Source organism: Branchiostoma floridae, chromosome 11 (assembly GCF_000003815.2).
Source record: "Branchiostoma floridae strain S238N-H82 chromosome 11, Bfl_VNyyK, whole genome shotgun sequence".
Taxonomy (NCBI): domain Eukaryota; kingdom Metazoa; phylum Chordata; class Leptocardii; order Amphioxiformes; family Branchiostomatidae; genus Branchiostoma; species Branchiostoma floridae.
This window is the reverse complement of record NC_049989.1, coordinates 23,183,626-23,202,829: the sequence shown is the minus strand read 5'-3', so window position 1 is coordinate 23,202,829 and position 19,204 is coordinate 23,183,626. Positions and strand designations below refer to the sequence as shown.

Below are 19,204 nucleotides of genomic sequence, written 5' to 3'. Positions count from 1 at the left end.
ACTGGTCCCAGACCTCGACCTGTTTTTCTATAGTAGGGAAGTTTTCTATGATATGCCATGGTATTTGTGCAAGGTCTTCGCGATATCTCTCTTCATTGAACGACTTGTTAACTCTTCTGCTGATGACTTTAGGTTGTGGCCTAGGACTTTTGTTCCTATGATAGGTAAAAGTCATAGCGTGATCACTACCCCCCCCCCCCCCCCCTTGTCCCTCATGTGTCCCCTGATGGTGTAGTTTTCTCGTTGGTCAGGATCACATCTAGTGATGTGGTGGAGGTATTTGTGACTCTGGTTGGTGTTGTTATAATATTTTCTAGCTGATATAACATACAAGAAAACCTTTACTTCCCTATTGGCCACAGACGGTCACCGAAACATCTGTTTGGTAAAAAGACGTGGTTGTGAGAATTATCAACAAACTTTGTTATCTATAATATCCATTGACTGATTAGCATCCTGATGAAACTTGCCTTTATTAAAGCTTGAATAATTAACGTGCAACAAGACTAACTTCAATTATTAATGTGTACCATCCGGTGCCATGCTACACTATTCATTAGCCCCTTTTTCGTATGATCTTCTGCATGCACCCAAAACTTGTAAGAAAAACATTTACAGACAGGGTAGATTGTAAGCTAGGTTCTTTCATGATTACTAACAACAACTTTACTGCAAATCCATAATCAAGGGTTAAATAGAATTTTTCATCAGTGACTAGTTTTGACAGGTAAGCAAACATACCTCCAAATTTTCGATGACTGTCAGTCCATTATGATCACGGAGTGACCTAGTTCTCGCGAGAGTTGCGAGAACTAGGTCGAGACTTGCGTGGATCTTCTGCCCCTCACCCCCGCCTCCTTGCGAAGTAGAGGTAAGTAGGATTTGGGCAGCTCCCATCCATCGTTCCGGTTCAGTTTCGCACTTTCCAACTGTATGTGGACCGCTTCTTTAACCTTCCTATGTGCATTACGTGGTTCTTGGTCAATGATCTTAATAGTGTCAGAGATAGGTTTGGTCGTTACAATGTGGCGCGAGAACTAGGTCACTCCGTGATCATGATGGACTGACAGTCATCGAAAATTTGGAGGTATGTTTGCTTACCTGTCAAAACTAGTCACTGTTTGATGAAAAATTCTATTTAATGTTTACACACGTGACTGATGAATCTCTTCAACCATAATCAAGGGCTAATTGCAGACAAAGTCAGCATACAATGTGAATATACTGAACAAATATGAAAAATGAAATAACTGCATAAATCAAGGGTGAAATTACTGAGCTTAGTCCGTATCTAAGCAGTTTAAATGGCTTGACTCCATTTCTATATAAGGTAGAAGATGAATTGTTTGAAGTTGATTAGTTTATCATTATATAGACTGTGGTTTTACATTCGACATTTGAACCAGGATACATTCCGAACAACAGTTTGGACTAGGCAGCGGATTTCAAGTTAAATGATTCACACATTTTGAAGTTGAAGGAATCAACACATATCAATGCTTAAGATATGCTTTTCCTGTTATTTCTTACAGCCTGGTTGGCAGTGGTTGCCATTGTCCTCTGTTTACCTTATGTTTTATATTTACCCGGACCAGTCTGCTGAGCGTCGGCCATGTTTCTGTCAGCCTGTCCCTTCAGATAGTTTTTGAGTTTTAGCCGCCAGAGCTCGAGGGGCGCTGTAACTTAAATCAATCCCGTAAAAATTCTGCGTGCGCTAATTAAATGGGCGGGCTGTCTACAGTCCCAGCACCGAAGGGATAGCGGCGAGCTCCTGATTAAATGGTTACCGGTCTATTCTTTTCAGCGATTTCCAAACAAATCGCTGCGACTTACACCAGATATCATGTACATGTACTCATTTGAAAGCCAGCTGACAGAGAGACTATTTTGTTTTAGCGATTTCCAGACATTGTTGAGTCTTTCAACCGAGATCTTGTACTGATTCAAAACGCCAGGTGATAAACAATCAGACGATTTTGTTTTAGCGATTTCCAGACATTGTTGCGTCTTACACCCGATGTCTTGTACTGATCAAAACGCCAGGTGATAAACAATCAAACAGCTCACTGCGGAGGCCACAACCCAAGTCATGGCCCGGTTCTGTGGCCCATGGCTCCTTGCATACAGACCTGCAACCAGAGAAGAAAGGTAACATAACAAAATAAAAAAAGACTGAATATAGATAGTTACCGTAACGGTACTACTTCTACACCAAACAGGTTCCTGAAAAAGAAATGTTTTCGAACTTTGAAATTTAATGAAATGTTTCTTTACCGGCAGGATGGCATTTTTTAGAGATCGTGTGAATAGTGAATAGTTTTATACATACGAGGGGCGTGCAATTAGTAATGGTCCTGACCCATTTCCCATAGCAGGAGATTAATGAAACTTGGCACAGTTATTAGTCTTTCTCTTCATAGGAATCACCCAGAGTTATGCATTTCTCCCATCGTTTGATGCAGCTCTGGACACCGATTTTGTAGGACACCCCAGGTTGGTCCTCCAACTGATGCCTCATCAATGGCACAAGAGGGACGACCAGGTCTGGGAGCTGTTTCCACAGACTTCCAGCCACGTTTGAATTCAGGATGCCAACGTTTTACAAGGTCATATGATGGGGCATCATCACCATAAGTTTCATTTATTTCATCAAAAGTCTTCTTTGGTGTGCGTCCTTTCAAATACAAAAACCGGATCACTGCGCGACACTCAACTGGTTCCATTTCACACCTGGTCCATTTCGCACCTGACTAAGTTCAAACACCAGTAAATCAGAAACCACAATTAGTTCAGAGCTGTCTTTTGCAACATAACCCATAGAGATATGAATTATTACACATACAAAATATTTCATGTAGATCAGACAACTGGAAGTGGGTCAGGACCATTACTTATTGCACGCCCCTCGTAATATGCTTCAATACTTGTATATAGAGTAAGTTAATCCTTATTTTACTTTACCCACACCAATTAAATTAGTTGGTTCTCTGACTTTTTGAAAATATGTTTTATTGGAAAAGAAAATAAATAAATAAAAACAAAGCCTGAGGACCAGGTTTATGAATCGGTATGAAACAATAGTCATATTCAAGTGTTCATTCCTACCCCTTGACGCTATGAGCCCACTACTTGAAGCGTAATGTGTGTTTACGTTCAAACCCCTTTTAAAAAGACAATTATACTGTAATTTATAAAGCAGCTGGGATCAAATTCCGGCAGAAAATCATTGGCCTTTGACTTGCACTTAAAGTAACTAATGACGGCGACTGCACCAAAGAAGTGGATACGAGAATAAGCCAAGCAAATCAAGCTTTTGCAATCCTCAGGCCTGTAAGTACCAGCATAAATATCATCACAAAAGTCAAGATCTACAAGAGTAATGTGCTCAGTGTACTCCTGTACGGAGCAGAGTGCTGGAAGGAGACAGCACACATCAAACACGAGCTCAATGTTTTTCAAAACAAGTGTTTGCGCATAATCTTGAGGATCTTCTGGCTTAACACCATATCAAACAAAAGACTACATGCCAAAACAGGTCTAATTCCAGTCAACGAAGAAAAAGCGGCACGTAGATGGTGGTGGTTAGGACACATCTGCCACATGAAGCCAGACAGTTTACCTAGAACTGCACTGCGGTGGACCCCACAGGGAAAGAGAGCGAGAGGAAGGCCGAAAGAGACATGGAGGCGCTGCATAGAGAAGGAGGTGAAGAACAGGGGTTTCTCATTGGATGAGGCACCAAGAGTTGCTGACGACAGACAACGATGGAAGAACTTCCTGAAGCCTTACGTACCACTGAGTACAGAAGAGGATTAAGTAAGTAAGTAAGTTGACTTGCACCTGTTTGATCTTCGAACGCCCCTTGCCCACTTGTCGGTTCTGCGGTCGACCCTTCCTGTGGTTGGTGACCCACAGAATCAGCTGGCTGACCGACGCTCAGCGCGGTGCTGGGTAGAGCGGAATCGCCGGCCGCCCCACCACACCCCTGCTCGTCCTCCCCTGATAGAAAAGCAAACGATAGTACATCTATTCGCTGAATGCCACACTGTCAAAAAAATTGCTGTTCCCTGACAAGTAGTGGAAAAGATAACGTTAGCATCTCGCAGGTTTCAATAACAATGGAATTATTTATGGTCACTTGTCCCCCCTCCAAAACAATAAAACATTGAACAGATGTATCCTACAGTGGCAGGCAAAATATCACCTTTTCTGCACCGCCATTGGCAATGCGAGTCCCACGTTAAATTCTGTTAACCACAGACTAGGCAAAGGTTTTAGCTAGCAAGTTCTCACTTTTTGGTGTCACCGATCTTTCATCACTTGTTGCTGAAAATTCTTCTGTTTTGTAACGTATCCATAGCTCCTGTCTTTGTTCAATTGTCTTCGTTCGTAACAGCTATCAAAGGTATTTTGTGTAACGTTATATATTGTAGATGATTGAATACTGACTGCTCATGTACCAACCTGTTTCTTTCTTACAATAAAGATTGAAATAAGAATTGAATTTAAAAAATTAAAACGTGCTCCCCTGATGCACAGTCCGGGTACCCGTCACAGATCACATTGCTGTGCACGCAGTAAAAGAAGTCCGGGGAGCCGGGGAGGCTGCAGTAGAACGTCAGGCATTCCGGGTGTGTCCTCTGTATGTTGTCTTCACAGCCCTGCTCGTCCTCTTCCTCCAAACAGTCCGCGTCACCGTCACAGCTGAACGCGTCAGGAACGCATGACGCGTTACCGTGGACGGACGGACAGCTGTAGCTGCAGGAGCCCCACCTGCGCTCCAGGGCCGCTTCAACTGCAGAAACAGATTTGTGCTCGTGTCAGTACATCATATATAACGTTACAAATAGATAGATGGTCTATATATGGAAGTTGAACACACACCACTACCAGTGGACTAGCCCCCTGCTGTAGTGATTGCGTTATGTGGCCCAGGGCTACTGAAACGGAGATGGGTGCCGCCCTATGCGCCATCAGGCGCGGGAAGGACTTTAAGTTTTTAACATAATATATATATAGAGAGAGACAGAGAGAGATGGTGTATATATGATAATAGAGAATTTCAAATAAAAAGATATATAGATTGTCTCATTTCAGTCATATATATAGCGCGAGATAGAGATACATGTAGACTCATACTGTTGATTAATGGATAAGTAGATATAGATGGATGGATGGAGAGAGCTTGAGAGAGATCCAAATTGGAGAGATTTAGAACAGGGTGCTTATTAGTGGGGTCTCCTGTTTATAAATCCTACATCTCAAGTCAATCAGTCGATATAAGGTGGCATGAATCGAAGTGGAAATGTTTTAACTGTTTTTAAGGGAAAAAAGTTTACAATTACAGATTCTGATCGGGATCTCCGCCTGTAGAGACTATCACGACATTGCCATCTCTACACCCATATATACACGGTCAATATCATTGCTGTTTTTTTACAATAAGGGAGATGTAAGGTAGATCAAGTTGCAATATGAGATGGAACAAACAACATACGGACATATCAATAATTCAGGCACTGGGTTTTACTGTCAGACACAATCACTACACCTGCATCATAAAGTATATTGGAACCCGGGGTGCCAGTTGGCTTCCAACTTGCCAAAGAAAATATTACTTACGGATACACTCCTTGATTCAATCACAAGCGAGGGATTTTGTACAAATTAGCTCTTTTTTTAATATTTCCACTATAGGGGTATAACAGTGACATCAAGTTGGGTACATAAACGTTTTTTCACATTGCTGCTTTTGCATTTGATCCTCAAAACACCATCTTAATCAGTACCATGTCAGGACTTTCGTGCCTACAGTTGAAACTTTAGGATGTGTACTGTTTAAGTTGGACAAAATTCGTAGTCATTCTTGAAATAGTTGAACTGTAATTTCCAACACCAAAATTGGCCTCACCCAAATTTTGGTGTTGGAAATTACAGTTCAACTATTTCTAGAATGACTTCTACCAACACAGATGTACTTTCAAGTTAAAATTCGTAGTCAACTGCAGCTGGAAATAGGGCGGTAGTATTATCAGTGCGGTTGCGACTTACCGTCGCTGGGTCTTTCGTCCTCGCCGTCAGCACAGTCCTGACGCCCGTCCCCCAGCTGACGTGACGGCAGACAGGTGACGCTGTGACGGCAGGTGAAGAAGCAGTGTTTGGGCACACCTGTCGGAGAGTTCCAAGTACACAGCACTGTTAAAGCATGTCAACACGGCATTAGAAATCATAGGGGGCATACGTATACTAGATAATACTTTTATATTATCATTCGTATCGTTGGACCACAAATTTAACATGTGACAACCCCTGTATGGCCATGGTGTACATAAAAGATATATAATCCCATTTTCATCCCATTCTACACACTCTAGTATTTGGTAGATTAGCCAGCCTACGGAACTGTAGTTATGTGCCAGTAGATGGCATATTTTGTTACTTTGTACCTTGTACAATTGTGCAATAAAGTTATCATCATTGTAATCCTAATGCTAGATGGTTTCCTTTCGGATGATAACACAAAATAGTAAACATTTTGTGCTTAAATTTCAAAATAATTTTAAAGACGACAAATCCAGATTTTACACGAGAACTCACTCAATCCAGCTTTTTCTTGTTCAGACTTTCCAATCGGAAATGCGACCCTGGCATTAGTATATCAGTCAAACACCTACCCTGCACACAGCCTTCCTCGTCCTTTCCATCCAAACAGTCGTTTATTTCGTCACAGATCCAACCTCTGGAGATGCAGGGGTCACTGGAACCAGTCAAACACTCCATCGCACACTCTGGGGGAAACACAAAGTGTAGAGCGCGAGTAGTTTGTAGAATTGTGGCTTAAGCATTATGATACGTAGGATATTCAAGCATTCTATTGGTAGAGTATAAGGTTCAAGCATTACATCAAGTAAAAGAAGATTCAAGTATCATATTGAGTAGAAAAAACATCCCTTGCCAGCAGAATAAGGAAACGGACGGAACGGAAATTAGAAAGTATCCAAATGTTGCATGTGGGTACAAATAAAAGCATGACGATGTCTTTGAATATTCCATTGCAATCTAAACCTAGCAGCTAGATAACCTGCATATTTGCCTTCGTTTCGAGACTGTGGTGTCATTGTCTTTTCTCGCACAGATGTACCAGGAGAATTCTTACCGTCACAGCTCGCCTCGTCCTCCCCTGTGGAGCAGTCTTCAGTCCCGTCACAAGCCAGACTGGCATGGAACCTTTCACCGTCCCCACACTGGCTGAACTGACTGTCGATCTCTACAAGGGGAAGAGGGGACAATCATTTTTAAATGGCAGGTATGTAACGTTATGAGTTGCACAGTAAAGCTCTGACCCAAGGAGGAAGGGGGTGTGCGGAGAGAGAGAGGAGAGTGCAGCAAACTTGGTTGTCCGAGAGGAAGTCTTAGAGAAGACGTTGTACTGACAAAATATCGTGTCAAAAGTCCAGTGCTGAAAGCTGCATCAGAATTCATATCAATGCTACGTCGATGTAGGTTAGACATCCAGGTAATAAGATACGCCAAAAAGTAGTTACTCAAGCAACTGGATATGGTTTTGGAAACGGTCAGACGTTTCCACTGGAATCCACCAGTTTTCGTCAGTGACACTGAAGTGATCTGGAAGAAACAGGTCTGTATACTCTTAACTATGAATGAAGACAATTTCAGATGTCCAATAGGAAACGTTGTAAGACAATTCAGACTTGAAGACAATTTGGATTCCAAAGAAATCAAAGGTAAGGCAATTTCAAGCTGAAGACCTGTTTCTTCCAGATCACTCCAGTGTCACTGACAAAAACTGGTGGATTCCAGTTGAAACATCTGACCGTTTCCAAAACCATATCAAGTTGCTTGAGTAACTACTTTTTGGTGCATATCAATGCTACTTCTACCGACGCAGATGTGTTTTCGTGCAAGCAGTCTGCAATGGCATCTACGAACAAGACTGTCTGTTCATCTGTCAAACACTTGCATATACACATAGTCTACTTTCTATGATCATAATCTGTCTATGTATGTTGTTATAAAAGGTGAACCAACGAACCCAAACATCCGAGAGCCTCCAAATCCATGGCCAGTTCCAGTCCGCACTCTGCATCAAGCACTTCCTCACATATAGGTCTGAAACACAGTTTTCTTTCTTTTTCATTGAGATCCCATGTTTTAGTATATTTTTGCATGTTTACCTGCTATAGAAGCCAAGAGTATCTAAGGATTTGTTGTCACGACGTTTGTTGGTAAACATACTGAAATAGCGTGTTACAATGTCGATACCCGTCACTGATGAACTTCCATGCGTACATGTACATACTGCCCTGTCGATGGTACTCTCATAATGATAATGACGTCTTTCTTCTAGATTCAATAATTCACTTTAAGAACGTGAATGTATATCTGAATATAAATGTCCTCATACACTTTGTTTTACCATCATTATGGCGATGATCATTCTAAGTGCACTTTTACTCTGTAACCTGACAACAGGACATTTTTAGAACAGTCATCTTCGTAATCACCAACAGTTAGTTCTATCATGATAATAGTCACCAAAATATTCCACAATAGCTATCCCCATCATCATCATCAGTCCCGTAGCTTTTTAATCAGCCCTACGGCTGATTAATCAGTCATAGGGGCAGCACAACAACTGGTATACTGCCTCAACAGGCTTTTAGCTATCCCCATACATGTGAGGAAAGTTGTGATTGTATTTACTTGTCTCCGGAGTAATAGCGCCGCGGCACACATCCGTCAAAAAGCCGACAGAAAGTTTCTCTTGGTCGACATGTTCCGTTACAGAAGACCTCATGAGATGCACACCCGGTCCCTAAATAATGGTAATTGGTACAGCTAAAATTGTGACCACGTCTTTATCAAAATTTGTGTTTAAATTGGAGCTCATACTTCATCAGTGTCGAATAAATCACATTGATCATTTTGTAAGTGGGACTATTTTAGATTGCAAACAGTGTAACATTAGTCACTTGACTACAGAATGCTGTTTTATGTAGAGTGCTAGAAAACTAGAATTAAGTAAGTAAAGCACATATTGACTAATGTAATACATAAGACGTCTTACCATATTTGACGAGAATCTCGACCCTCAGTGCGACCCGACTGTGGACGCTGAGTGGGTAGAAGCGAGTGTAGAGTGCAAACACCGGTTTGTCCAACATGTTGCGAGCATAGCGGTGGCTGTCGGCGATTCCTTGGAACACCTGAAACAAACGAATCTCTTGTTATACAGCTGCTGTCATGCTACATGGAAACTTAGAGAAGGTAGTAAAATAGATTACTTCGTGGGCAGACAAGCATTGAACCATTCAGATATATGGTTCTACACTTTTAATTCTTGAACGCCATATTGCCTCGTCTGATTTCACAAGTATAGCTAAACTGACTGACCATGTCTTCACTGTGTCCGGTGCCGTCTGTGTCCATGGTCCATTCTCCATTCACAGAGAACGCCAGCCTGTAAGACCTCACCCAGAAGTCCGTGTTGTACGCCCCCTGGGTGATGACACCGACAACTTCGTACACGTTGTCGTGCTTAATCTGGAGTGAAAAGGAGAAACCAAGCTATGTTTTTCAGACCACGTACTCTTCATGATAAGTGTAGTGAGATCTGTAACGTGCTTAAGGTGTGGCTCCCCTCAAACACGGGACCTCCATTTTACGCCCTATCCGAGGGACGGTCCTAGCCGAAGCTATGTACTCATTTTGCACATGAGTGAAGTGAGGAAAGTCTTGTAAAGTGCTTTTCCCAAGGGCACAAGATTGGTGACATGGCAGGTTACGAACCCAGGACCGCTTAGGCCTGAGCTCTGAGCCTGAGATCTTTACCATCTTCATTTCATACCATTTACGTTGAATACAATTCTCACCTAATCTATTAGACTACGTATTGTGGCCCAAAAATAAATACCTGTAGCCACTGGTCCGTGTCCAGATACTTAGCCGGAGACCAGCAGGCCCCCAGCTGCGGTCCCTCCCCGTTGTTCAGGCGGGCCTGCCACGGGTAGAACTCGTCCCTTCGCGATGACGCGGTCATGTGGAGGTCGGGAATCTTCGGAACCGCAGCGGGATCGTTGGGATCGAGTCCAACTCCCAGTGGAACGTACTCGTCTTGCTTCAGCCAGGCGTTTTCGTCTGAAGAGATCAGCAGGCTGTTGTTAGAGGTGGGTAACAGAGTACCAAAAATGCACTATATAGTGATTTCATTAATTTTGAAACTCCTGGTCCAAGACACCAGTGGTTGTGTTTAGAGCCCACCTGGAAACTAATCTATCAAACTGTAGATTATTTGTTTTCACACACACAAATCCACGTGAGCAGGGGGCCACAGACCTCCTGAATTAAGTGCGATTTGTTACAAATGGTCTCAATAAAAAACATGGCATAGACATACAAATGCAGGTTACAAACGAGTCAGTAAGTGAAACAACCGGAAGGCCAGTGCGAGACCCAGTAACATTACTGAGCAGAAGAGTAATTGAACAGTCTGACAGCTGTGTGCACAAAGGACCGTCTCAGTCTTTCAGTTCTTGCTTAAGGCACTGAGAAGATGTTCTGATTTCTCAGTTGCCTGCCAGATGCTGTAGCTCGTTGGGGGGGGGGGGGGGGGGGGGCACAAGATCGTGTAGCGGGTGTTCTTGCTTTAGCATTTCCTTAAACAGCTTTATTGCTGCGGCTTGTCTCCTTTCTTTCCAGGACGGAAGGTTTGGTACTGAACGACTGCCACCACAGGAGATGATACGGAGGGCACGCTTTTGAACCCGTTCCATACTGGTAGACAGTTGGTCGTTGCAACCGACCAACAGAACGTGTCCGTACTCGAGGACTGGGCGAATGAGTGACAAGTATACCTGTGCCAGGTCGGGAACGCTCCCGATTACAGGCATACAAAATAAATGTAATTGGGAAAGCTAGGCTAGCGTAACGGATGTCAGTGCTTTTTGTTTTGTATTCACATGCAACCTGAACAATCTGAATAATCTTAAAAATGGAACAAAACATTATTTTTTGATATCCACTACGATAAGGCTTTAAGTACATAATAAGAGTATAATTGTATGGAACATAATGGTGGCCATAATTTTTCTGGTTTAAAGCTGGATCTACAGCCGACTTACCGTTGGTGACGTACACTTCCATCACCATGGCAACCCAGCCCCTGTAGCCTGCTGGGTACAGACGGATGTAGCGTGACGTCACAGGGGTTGGGAGAGGACGACTCACTCTGTTGTACCGGTCTCGGTTTCCTTGGAAAACCTGTGCAAGAAGGTTTAAGAAGATTAAGGTCCAGATAAGGACACAAAGTGATATCTTGAAATATCACGTGCACGGACTCGCTGGGATTAGCGCAGTCAGGTAACCAGTTTTACTAGGAAGTGAGGAAGGTCGTATAACTTAGTGCCTTCCCATGGGCATAACGTCGAAGGCACGGCGGGTTTCGAACTCGGGACCTCTATATTCGGACCCGAACGCTCTATCAGTTAAGCCACATGTGAATTCAGGTGCGGGGCAGTGTCATGATCCACACCCTACACGTCGCCGCTTGTATATGCAGTCGCTGACGTCCTTGCCCCAATACAATACAAAGTCTTTGTTCCTTGAAGTTCGTACCTGCACGTCGTTGCTGCTGCCTCCGTATGGAACCCACGATGCGCCGTCCATACTGAAGGCCAGAGTGAATGACGTGACCCAACTGCCCAGGTCCCAGTTCGCGCCGCCTCCACTGATGACGACACCGGTGACGTCAGTCGTATTGCCAAAGTAAACCTGCAGCCAAATATATATATATATATCAAAGGGATTCCAATATTCGTGTCTTTCAGGTGGCTATTAAAACAAAATAGAACATAATCCTTCATTAAATCAGCATAGATTTAACATGATGCTAGGGGTCCCAAAGCAACACTTCTTCCTCCTCGAAAGTCGAATCAGAAGCTATCTGCCACCAAAACAAAACAAAACAAGGCCATTACACGTCCAGATCAAAGTTCTGCTGCAGTGCCAAGGGCACACAACAGGAGACTTAAAGGTGACTTTGACCTTCATCTTCCCAACACCGACCCACATACAAAATGTCATTACAGCTCCATTCAGAGGCTCTAAAGTTATGCTGACCACAAACACAAAGACTTGGACACACACAGACACACACACATAGGCACAAAAAGAGCACTTGCATTTTTCATGGAGGTAACAAAGAAACGATAAGCATCAGGTACCTGAATCCATTGGTCCCGCACAGACCGTGGTACCCAGCAGTACCCCGGTGTAGTCGGAGGCGTGTGCCGAGCCTGGGAGGCGGCGAACTCCGGCTTGTACTCGGAACTCGCGGTGACGTAAACATCGGGAATGTACCGACTCGCCAACCCAAGCGGAAACCCAGGAGGTGGGATGTCTGTAAGGAAAATGTCACCAGTGAGACTATGTGCGTGTGCAAGTAGGAACTACTCTAAGTATCAATTGATACAGACGAACATAACGAATCATCCCATAACATTTATAAAGCTAGCTGCATTATACCTATTAGTAAGTACAGTAGACGGTTCGCTTCGTGTTCCTAATATTCGTACCTCCACAGTCGTCCTCGTCCTCCCCTCCACTGCAGTCCGTCAGGTTGTCACACAGCTGAGACTCCAGCAGGCAGGTACCGTCCGCGCAGGGGAACTGGTCTGCGCCACAACCTGGGAGGGAGTAGTTTCTTCAACATTGCATTTTCATCTTACAAAACCTCATTTATTCTATCTGCCCGGGGTTCTCTATTGCATAAAACTCTCCTTACCCTATAAGAGTTTTGTATGATGAAGACTAGTTTATTGATTCTCACCTCCAGCTGTACAGTTGATCTCGTCCTGCCCGTTCGAACAGTCCCCCAGCCCGTCACAGGCGCGATATTTCGGCAGGCATCCACCGTCACACTCCAACTGGAGACCATTGCAGGGTGCTGCAAGAAAGTGTACGTGCATGTATCAATAGTTGTATCAACGGCGCCATTGACAAATTCAAAGATTCCAATCCTTACGTTCTGCTTCAGTACTGCGGAAAGTCTACAGGTGGCCCAAAATCGCCATTGACCTCTAGATCGATTTTTCCAATACTTAATTATCAATATTATCTTAATTTATCAACCCTTTCAAACGTTATGCTGATCATAAAAAGACGAAAATATAAACAAACAGACATACAGACAGGCCGAAAGAAATAATTCCATTTTTCATGGTGTTGGTCATCTACTATGAGTGCAAAGAAGAGAAAATAAAAAAGTACTTTGAAAATTGAAATCACTCTCTTGACCGTATTGTTCCAGAGGCTCTAATCATGAAAAGAGATGAATATATGACTGGTTAATATATAGGAACCCACCGGGGCAGTTCTCTTCGTCCTCCCCAGAAGAGCAGTCCCTGTCCCCGTCACACACCGAGGCGTTAGTGATGCACTCACCGCCGTCACACTGCCACTGGCCCTTCTCCGCACACGACTCTGGTAACATGTAGATAGAAATGACATGTCAGCTTTTTCTACTACAACCCGCAATTAGAATTGAAGATGATAAGCAAATCTACAACACCAATGTAGGCATTATAATTGCGCTTAGTAAAAATAAAATAAAGCTTCTGAAAGTTTGCTATCGTTTGGGCTCCTGTCATATTTAGACCATACCGTATACGTCGCCCTGACCCTTAGTAGTAATTGTAATACAACTCACGACACAGCAGCTCGTCTGACGCGTCGTCACAGTCGGGGACTCCGTCGCACACTCCGGACGGTGCCACACATGTGCTGCTACCTTCACATCGGAACTCTACACTGCTGCACACTGGACAACATAGAATGTAAGAAAACTTTCACACCGAAGGGTAGTGTTTGATGTGTGCATAAACTTACCGCAATAGCTTGCATTTTGCGACTTGCGCACCACTAGCAGTAAGATTAGAATTGGTGCCCACCATCTAGAAATTGTTATGGGCGACATACGTGTGAAATAGGATTTGTACACCCTGGCACTTAAAAGCAGTGAAAGACGGCAGTATTTAATGTCCATTATATGATGATATGAGAAACCAATCATAAGAAACCAATCATTTAGAAAGTTCTCTCTAACCACGAGAAAACGACTCTATTGTAAAAATTAAGGAAACCACACTGGCTGCAACCATCATATCATACCCACATGACTTTAATTTAATGTAATTCAAACAAATCTATTGATAGGTGTACTGTTAACTCGTGGTCATTGTCATTGTCATTGTTAACTAATTTTAACTCAATTAGACTTATAGTTTTGTTGTTTTAAAGCTGCTGCCATGCACTGTATCATGTAACGTTACTAATGTTGAGCAATAAAGTTTAAGTTTCATACCAGCAACGTAGTCAAAACGCTCAAACTTGTATTAGTAGTTTGTTTAAACATTACAATTCAATTGAAAAATAATCAAGCAAGCACTGTGCAGGTCTTTGTTGTCTGCCTTAAGTTTTTGGTTTCAGGAACACCGAGGAGGAACACCAACGAGTCCTTGGGAACACAAATTTTTATTTTGTCGGACGAAGAAGTTGGTCAGACAGAATAAAGAGCCATGGTGGCTATTGAAATGGTTCCTTTCAAAGTATCCAGAAAGCAGCTGACATAAAAATAAAAGAACACCAAAATTTCACATAACATAATTATGATGGTCTCTACTTCTTTCGTTACCACGGTAAAACTCCAGGTGCAAAAAAATTGAAGTAAAAAGACATCTTCGTGTTTTTAAAGCACATGGGTTACTCACTCATTCACTCAAACAGTTGAGTTATTTACATTTGAATTATTTAGTCAGAAATGTATACAGTATTTCATGCATAAAGCGCAGTGGTATGAGACAGGCCTGCCGTCACCCTATAGCAAGGGGATACAAATATAGCACATAGTTACTGAACTTTTTTGTATAATCCTCTAATTTGTGCCTGAGGTAAATTTTGATATCCAACAGCCACCTCTTTATCTATCTTGTCTATCTATCTATAAATATACCTTACAGTAGCTAATATCTTTAGTATATCCTGTAAAACAATCTTTTATCAGTTCGAAAAATACAAATGAAACACAAAATATACACAGAATCACAGGAATAATTCGTTAAATTAGTCATTTCGAAGTTATGCATGCCAAAAGTGTGAATGAAGTGATATGGATATATCTCCTAGGCACCCAAAACCAAGTTTTAGGTCATTTGATCTGAAAAGCAAGGCACAGAAGACAAAACTATGCATTTTGTTCTAAAAATTGTTCCCAACTACTCAAACAGAATATCTTGGAGCAGTATATACAACAAAAATTGAATTTCAATTTGGCAATTAGATAAATGTGTAAAACTCATCCTCAGTGCTAAGTTCCGGGTGCTTTAGTTTTATCATCAGGGTACAGGAGCCCATTAGGTGAGTTTTTGGGTTAGAAAAAAAAGAAAAAAATTAATACCATTTTTGGGTTAGACAAAAAAATTAATAGCGTAATTTGAGGAAGATATGAAAAATGTAGAAATGAGGAAATATGCCCACTTAACCCTTTTGCCAAATTTCAGTTTTTATTTGATGCAATAATGAGTCCATTTGAGGATTTTACAGGAGAAGAAGAATTATCAATGATATAGAGGAGTAGAGAACTTTATTGCACTACAATCTTACACACGGTACATTGTATATTTGACTTCCCTACCCGTGGTATTGCATACTCGTAGTATGGAGTGAAACATACTGACAATAACAATGATGAGAAGATGAGCTTACCGCAACCACGCTCATCGGACCCGTAGCGACAGTCCCCGACGCCATCGCAGCGCCTCGTGTCCGGGAGGCATGGACCCTCGGGTTCACAGAAGAACTTGGGCAGGGGGCAGTCATCCGCTGTGCAGTTCCTCTCATCTGAACCGTCGCGACAATCATCGACACCGTCACATTGCCAGTCTGGAATGACGTGACTTAGATAGTCGGGTATGGTGCACTCCTCCCGGCAATATTCTTCATCCGAACCGTCTGGACAATCATGACGACCGTCACATCGCTTTAGTTTGGGGAAACATGCGCCACTAGTTACACATCTGACTTTGTCGGAATCGCATTTTTTGCTTGAGCAGTTTTCCTCATCTGAACCGTCTTGACAATGCTCGCCAGTATCACATTGCCTGTCCGGATGGATACAAACCCCACTGCTTACACACTTGAAATAGTCGGGGTCGTAACACTCTTTGGCTGTGCAGTTTTCCTCATCCGAGCCGTCCTCGCAATTACCATCGCCGTCACATTGCTGAATTAGAGGAACGCACTTGCTACCACTTGTACATTTGAAATAATCAGGCAGGGGACAGACAGTGCAATTTTCCTCATCAGAACCATCTCCACAGTCATCGACACCATCACACTCCGACTTCGGAAGGAGACATACTCCACTACTTTCGCACTTGAACCTGTTGTTGTAACACTCTATACTTGTACAATTCTTCTCATCCGAACCGTCTGGGCAATCATCCCATCCGTCACATTGCTCCCATGGTGGTACGCATACTCCACTGCTTACACACTGGAAATCTTCGGGGTCGTAACACGCTTTGGCTGTGCAATTTTCCTCATCTGAACGGTCTTCACAAAAATCCTCACCATCACATTGCCACTCTGGCCGGACACATACTCCATTACTTTCACACTTGAAATAGTCGGGTCTGAGACACTCTTTGCTTGTGCAATTTTCCTCATCTCCACCATCGTCACAATCTTCCTTACCGTCACATTGCTTCTCCGGACGGACACATGTTCCACTACTATTACATTTAAAATATTGAGGACGGAAACACTCTTTGCTTGTGCAGTTTTCCTCATCTGCTCCATCTAAACAATCATCGTCGCCATCGCATTGCCTCTGTGGAGAGACGCATATTCCATTACTTTCACACTTGATAGAGTCGGGGATGTAACACTCTTTGCTTATGCAGTTTTCCTCATCTGAACCGTCTGCGCAATCCCTATCGCCGTCACATTGCTCCCATAGGGGGAAACATGCTGCGTTACCTTCACACTTGAAAGAGTTGGGGCTGTTACATTCTTGGCAATTCTCCTCATCTGAACCGTCTCCACAGTTATCAACACCGTCACATTGCCACAATGGAGGAACACATGCTCCAGTACCGTCACACCTGAAAGACCCAGGCCTGTAACACTCTTTACTTGTGCAATTGTCCTCATCTGAACCGTCTTCACAATTATAAACACTGTCACATTGCCTCCTTGAAAAGATACACTTGCTACCACTTTTACATTTGAAATAATTCGGCAAGGGGCATACTGTGCACTGTTCCTCATCTGAACCGTCTTCACAATCATCCTCACCGTCACATTGCTGCCATGGATCTACACATACTCCACTACTTTCACATTTGAAATCTTCGGGGCTGTAACACTCTAAACTTGTACAATTCTTCTCATCCGAACCGTCTGGGCAATCATCCCATCCGTTACATTGCTCCCATGGAGGTACGCATACTCCACTGCTTACACACTGGAAATCTTCGGGGTCGTAACACGCTTTGGCTGTGCAATTTTCCTCATCTGAACCATCTTCACAATCATCCTCACCGTCACATTGCCACTCTGGAGTGACACATACGTCACTTCGTTTGCACTGGAACACTTCTGGGTGGTCACAGCTCTCGATTGCGCAGTTTTCTTCATCTGAACCGTCTTCACAATCAACATTACCGTCACATTGCCACCATGGCGCTACACATACGCCACTACTTTCACACTTCAAATATTCTGGGTCGTAACACTCTTTGGCCAAGCAATCCTCCTCATCTAAACCCTCTTTACAATCGTCATTACCATCGCATTGCTTCTGTGGAGAGACACATACGCCACTACTTTCACACTTCAAATAGTCTGGGTCGTAACACTCTTTGGTCAAGCAACCTTCCTCATCTGAACCATCTACACAATCATCATTACCATCACATTGCCACTCTGGAGGGACACATATTCTACTACTTTCACATTTGAAATCTTCGGGGCTGTAACACTCTATGTTTGTGCAACTTTGCTCATCTGAGCCGTCTTCACAATTTTGATAACCATCACATTGCCACTCTGGTCGGATACATACTCCACTACTTTTACACTTGAAATCTTCGGGGATGTAACACTCTTTGCTTGTGCAATTTTCCTCGTCTGAACCATCTTCACAATCATCCCCACCATCACATTGCCTCTCTGGATCAATACATACTCCACTACTTTTACACTTGAAATCTTCGGGGATGTAACACTCTTTGCTTGTGCAATTTTCCTCGTCTGAACCATCTTCACAATCATCCCCACCATCACATTGCCTCTCTGGATCAATACATACTCCACTACTTTCACACTTAAAATCTTCGGGGTTGAAACACTCTTTGCTTGTGCAATTTTCCTCATCTGAACCGTCTTCACAATCATTCCCACCATCACATTGCCTCTCTGGATCAATACATACTCCACTACTTTCACACTTGAAATCTTCGGGGTTGAAACACTCTTTGCTTGTGCAATTTTCCTCATCTGAGCCGTCTTCACAATCTTCATAATCATCACAATGCCACTCTGGTCGGATACATACTCCACTACTTTCACACTTGAAATATTCGGGGTTGAAACACTCTTTGCTTGTGCAATTTTCTTCATCTGAACCGTCTTCACAATCATTCCAACCATTACATTGCTTCCATGGATGTACACATACTCCACTACTTTCACATTTGAAATCTTCGGGGCTGTAACACTCTATGTTTGTGCAATTTTCCTCATCTGAACCGTCTTCACAATCATTCCAACCATTACATTGCTTCCATGGATCTACACATACTCCACTACTTTCACACTTGAAATCTTCGGGGCTGTAACACTCTTTGCTTGTGCAATTTTCCTCATCTGAGCCGTCTTCACAATCTTCATAATCATCACAATGCCACTCTGGTCGGACACATACTCCACTACTTTCACACTTGAAATCTTCGGGGTTGAAACACTCTATGTTTGTGCAATTTTCCTCATCTGAGCCGTCTTCACAATCTTCATAATCATCACAATGCCACTCTGGTCGGACACATACTCCACTACTTTCACATTTGAAATCTTCGGGGCTGTAACACTCTATGTTGTGCACAAATAGGCCCTGGCAATTTATTGG

At 43.0% G+C, this 19,204-nt stretch overlaps 1 protein-coding gene across 1 annotated transcript in view; it reads right to left on the bottom strand.

Annotated features, from left to right (window-relative positions):
• Positions 1 to 4,480: 4,480 nt before the first annotated feature.
• LOC118425426 (low-density lipoprotein receptor-related protein 2-like) overlaps positions 4,481 to 19,204 on the bottom strand; it is a 19,041-nt gene continuing 4,317 nt past the window's right edge. Inside the window, exons 2-18 of the mRNA XM_035834235.1 lie at positions 15,781 to 19,167; positions 13,727 to 13,837; positions 13,384 to 13,500; positions 12,848 to 12,964; positions 12,594 to 12,704; positions 12,243 to 12,418; positions 11,635 to 11,790; positions 11,142 to 11,280; positions 9,935 to 10,158; positions 9,415 to 9,564; positions 9,089 to 9,227; positions 8,725 to 8,836; positions 8,054 to 8,130; positions 7,157 to 7,267; positions 6,675 to 6,788; positions 6,052 to 6,168; positions 4,481 to 4,795 (exon numbers count right to left, since the gene is read on the bottom strand). Coding sequence (XP_035690128.1) covers positions 4,506 to 4,795; positions 6,052 to 6,168; positions 6,675 to 6,788; positions 7,157 to 7,267; positions 8,054 to 8,130; positions 8,725 to 8,836; positions 9,089 to 9,227; positions 9,415 to 9,564; positions 9,935 to 10,158; positions 11,142 to 11,280; positions 11,635 to 11,790; positions 12,243 to 12,418; positions 12,594 to 12,704; positions 12,848 to 12,964; positions 13,384 to 13,500; positions 13,727 to 13,837; positions 15,781 to 19,167 — 5,648 coding nt within the window. The 3' untranslated portion in view covers positions 4,481 to 4,505. The remainder of the gene's footprint in view (positions 4,796 to 6,051; positions 6,169 to 6,674; positions 6,789 to 7,156; positions 7,268 to 8,053; positions 8,131 to 8,724; positions 8,837 to 9,088; positions 9,228 to 9,414; positions 9,565 to 9,934; positions 10,159 to 11,141; positions 11,281 to 11,634; positions 11,791 to 12,242; positions 12,419 to 12,593; positions 12,705 to 12,847; positions 12,965 to 13,383; positions 13,501 to 13,726; positions 13,838 to 15,780; positions 19,168 to 19,204) is intronic.